General features: G+C 43.3%; 1 protein-coding gene across 1 annotated transcript; it reads right to left on the reverse strand.

Annotated features, from left to right (window-relative positions):
- Positions 1-2,331: 2,331 nt before the first annotated feature.
- LOC144265936 (olfactory receptor 8U9-like) lies at positions 2,332-3,270 on the reverse strand. The gene has a single exon (XM_077819026.1). It carries the CDS (start codon positions 3,268-3,270, stop codon positions 2,332-2,334), a length of 939 nt encoding a protein of 312 aa, XP_077675152.1.
- Between the last annotated feature and the right edge of the window lie 218 nt (positions 3,271-3,488).

Below are 3,488 nucleotides of genomic sequence, written 5' to 3' on the forward strand. Positions count from 1 at the left end.
GATAATTCCTTCCTTCCCCTCCCATGAATGGCTCACTGTCATTTCAATTAAAGGCTGAAGTGCTCTGAAACTGATTTGTTTGCCCATGACTTGGTGGAACCACTTTATTTTTCCTCCCTTCACTTACAATGAGTTGAGGATGAAAGTAGTACCTGCTCAGAACCCTAAAATAAGACATAGAGTCAAATCTTTCCCTGAATATGTCTGGAGCTGCTTCCTTTGGCGGCAGAGATTAAATTTGGCTTTGATGACTTTGAGATTTGCTCCCTGGAGCATCTTTGCTCCCAGGACAACAGGTGTGCACAGAACATACAATTAATGTTGTTGCCGTGTCTTTCCTTGTGGAAATGGAACACAGAAGGCCAGAGCATCAGCTTATCTGGATCGCTGTCTCTCCCATGAGGTCATTTTAACACGATACAAAACTGAGGTGACTGTATTCCACTTTATTTGTTGGTCGCCTCTCCAAATGTCTCTTTAAGTAATTTCCAAGGATTGGGACGCAAAGGTGTCTAGAAATGAGTGAATTTCTTCTGGAATAATCATTTATTGTCACAAACAATATCATTTGGATTCACCTGAAACTATTAACAAATGTGATACAAATACGCCTAATAGCTTTGTCCCAAAACAAGGTGTGTGTGCGGGGGGAGGATTTAGGTGCCGGTGGCAACACAGCCACTGTAGGAGGTGGTGGTGGTCCTTGCCTTTGTAATTTTTAGCCCAATAGTTGGGGTGTTCACCTGTGAGATCGGAGATCTGGGTTCAATTCCCCCTTCTGTCCAAGGCTGGGCAAAGCTCTGTGTGACATTGCACTCCATATGCTTTATGAAAATATGCATATTAATATGACATAACTGGAATATGCTTTATGCTAAGTGCCCCATGTAACATATCACTATAAAGATTATAATCTACTAAGTGTGTTCATCCTATTTGTTTACATGGATTATTTCTATCTCTGCAGTTAGGAAAATAAGATATAAACTTGTATTACTGATGCAGACAATTAAGTGGAGGCTATTAAAGGTGGTTCAGAATTAATGAACTGTGAATGGCTCTGTTTTCCTGTAAGCCTTCTTGTGTATGTGTGGGACAAACCAGGAAGAATGGATACTGGTGTCTTAGAGTGACATGTGACCATGTCACCTGATACCGAAATCCATCTTGAAGCTGGTACTTTTCCTGAGGGGGGTGGAATTCCAAACAAAGGTTATCCACCTTAGGGATGTTCTATATAAAGTGGGGAATCAAACAATGAGTGTCTTCATCTGGCTTACAAGACGACCTCCCCACCACACAGAGATACCTGCAGGCACCTGGAAACAGAAGGACTGTAACCACAGTGGTGGGTGAGGCCAGTCTGGACCCAGGTCAGAAAAGGCATCTGACATGAGAAGGATTTTATCTGAAGTAACAACTGGGGTGAGAAGTTAACATTTGTAACTGATTTCTGAGTGAATTAAGTTTAGCCTTGTGTGATTTGTTTTTTTTTTATTTTGCTTTGTGATTTACATTGTTCTGTCTGTTATCACTTAAAACCACTTAAATCCTACTTTTTATACTTAATAAAATCACTTTGATTATTTATAAACTCAGTGTAAGTAATTGATCGCTGGGGGGAAACAGCTGTGCATATCACTCTATGGGTGAATATTTGTCTTTTTACCCTGTTTAAGGTTTAGAGAGAGTAAAATGGATTTATTTGGGGTTTAGATTCCATTGGGAGCTGGTTTCAGTCTAGATCTGCAGTTTTGGGGGTGTGACCGAGACCCTAGGTCTGTGTTGCAGCAGGCTAGTGTGTCTGGCTCAAGAAGGCAGGGTTCTGGAGGCCCAGGCTGACAGGGAAAATGGGCTCAGAGGATATTTCAGCACATCAGGTAACAGTCCCAATGAGGGTCTCGGTGACTGAACCCAGCATACTATGCACTTGGGTTTCCTACTTTTCCAAAAAACATCACAGCCCTTGAGCAATGAGCTGTTCCAGTCTGGGTTGCTCTCAATCTCTCCTTTCAAATTTGTTCTACTGTAGATAACTAATTAAATAACCATTGGAAGAGAGACGTGAAGTTGAGAATCTCACCCACTAAGTGGTCCCCTTAGCCACCAGCTAATAGAGTCATTCTCTCTCTATGGCCCTCTGATGCTTCCCATGTTTTGTCCACTGATCTTAGTTGGGGCCTGGAGACCTTGTTGGAATAAAAACAAATTAATAATAATAACAATATAATAAAGAACAATACTCCCACGGGCTCTGCGAAATTACTTTGTAATGGGATGGGAATTGAATTTCCACTCCCCACAACTCAACCAATACAGAGTTAAACAGATTCAAGAATTGGTTATGAGTTTATTCATTGCTTTCCTCAGGGCGTCCTTCACCTCCGTGTTCATCAGGCTGTAGATGAGGGGGTTCAACATAGGGATCACCAGTGTGTAAAACACTGAGGTCACTTTGTCTCTGTCCATGGGATAGCTGGAGGTGGGACGTAAATACATGAAGAAGAGGGTGCCAAAAAACAAGACCACAGAGGTCAAGTGGAAAGAGCAGGTGGAGAAAGCTTTTTGCCTGCCCTCGGCAGACCAGATCTGCAGGATGGTGGAGATGATATACACATAGGAGAGGAGGACAGTCACAAAGCTGCTCCCTGTAATGCAGCTTGTCAAAGCAAACATCACAATCTCATTGATGTGGGTGTCAGAACAGGAGAGCGCAAACAGTGGGAGGATGTCACAGAAGAAATGATTGATGATGTTGGAGCTGCAGAATGACAGCCGAAACGTAAAACACGTGTATATTATTGAATCCACTAACCCCACAACGTACGCCCCAGCCACCAGCTGTTTACAAAGCTGCCTGGATATGGTGATCATATAGAGCAGCAGGTTACAGATGGCCACATAACGGTCAAACGCAATCACAGCTAGCAAGAGGCACTGAACATCTGCAAAAACGGTACAGAGATACATTTGCACAGCGCAGGCAGTGTAAGAAATGCTGTTCCTCTTGGCAAATAAATTCAGCAGCATCTTTGGGGAAATTATCAAAGAAACGCAGAGGTCACAGAAAGACAAATTCCTGAGGAAAAAGTACATGGGGGTGTGGAGTCGGGGATCAATTGTAATTAACAAGATCATCCCCCAATTCCCCACCAGGGTAATACCACAAATCAGTAGGAACACCCCAAACAGGGGGACCTGCAGCTCCGGACGATCTGTCCGTCCTGAGAGAATGAACTCAGTCACCTCTGAGTGATTTCCCTCTTCCATCTCCTCCAAACAGAGATCAGGCAGCTATAGAGATGTGGGCAGGTGGATGCTGAGGAAAACCTGTCCCTTCTCTGTAGTGAAGTAAGTGAAGATAAATGGAGATCAGTTTCTCAATGGACATCAGTACCCACTCACGGAAGGGCTTAGTCTACAGAGCCAGATGTTCACAGCTGGTCATTCCAGGTTTTCGATAAAATGCAGACACTGTGCAAATACAA

This window comes from Eretmochelys imbricata, chromosome 6 (assembly GCF_965152235.1).
Source record: "Eretmochelys imbricata isolate rEreImb1 chromosome 6, rEreImb1.hap1, whole genome shotgun sequence".
NCBI classification, from domain to species: Eukaryota; Metazoa; Chordata; order Testudines; family Cheloniidae; genus Eretmochelys; species Eretmochelys imbricata.

Excerpts from the sequence above, each read along its gene's own strand:
- LOC144265936 (XM_077819026.1), bottom strand. The coding sequence starts at position 3,270 with ATGGAAGAGGGAAATCACTCAGAGGTGACTGAGTTCATTCTCTCAGGA.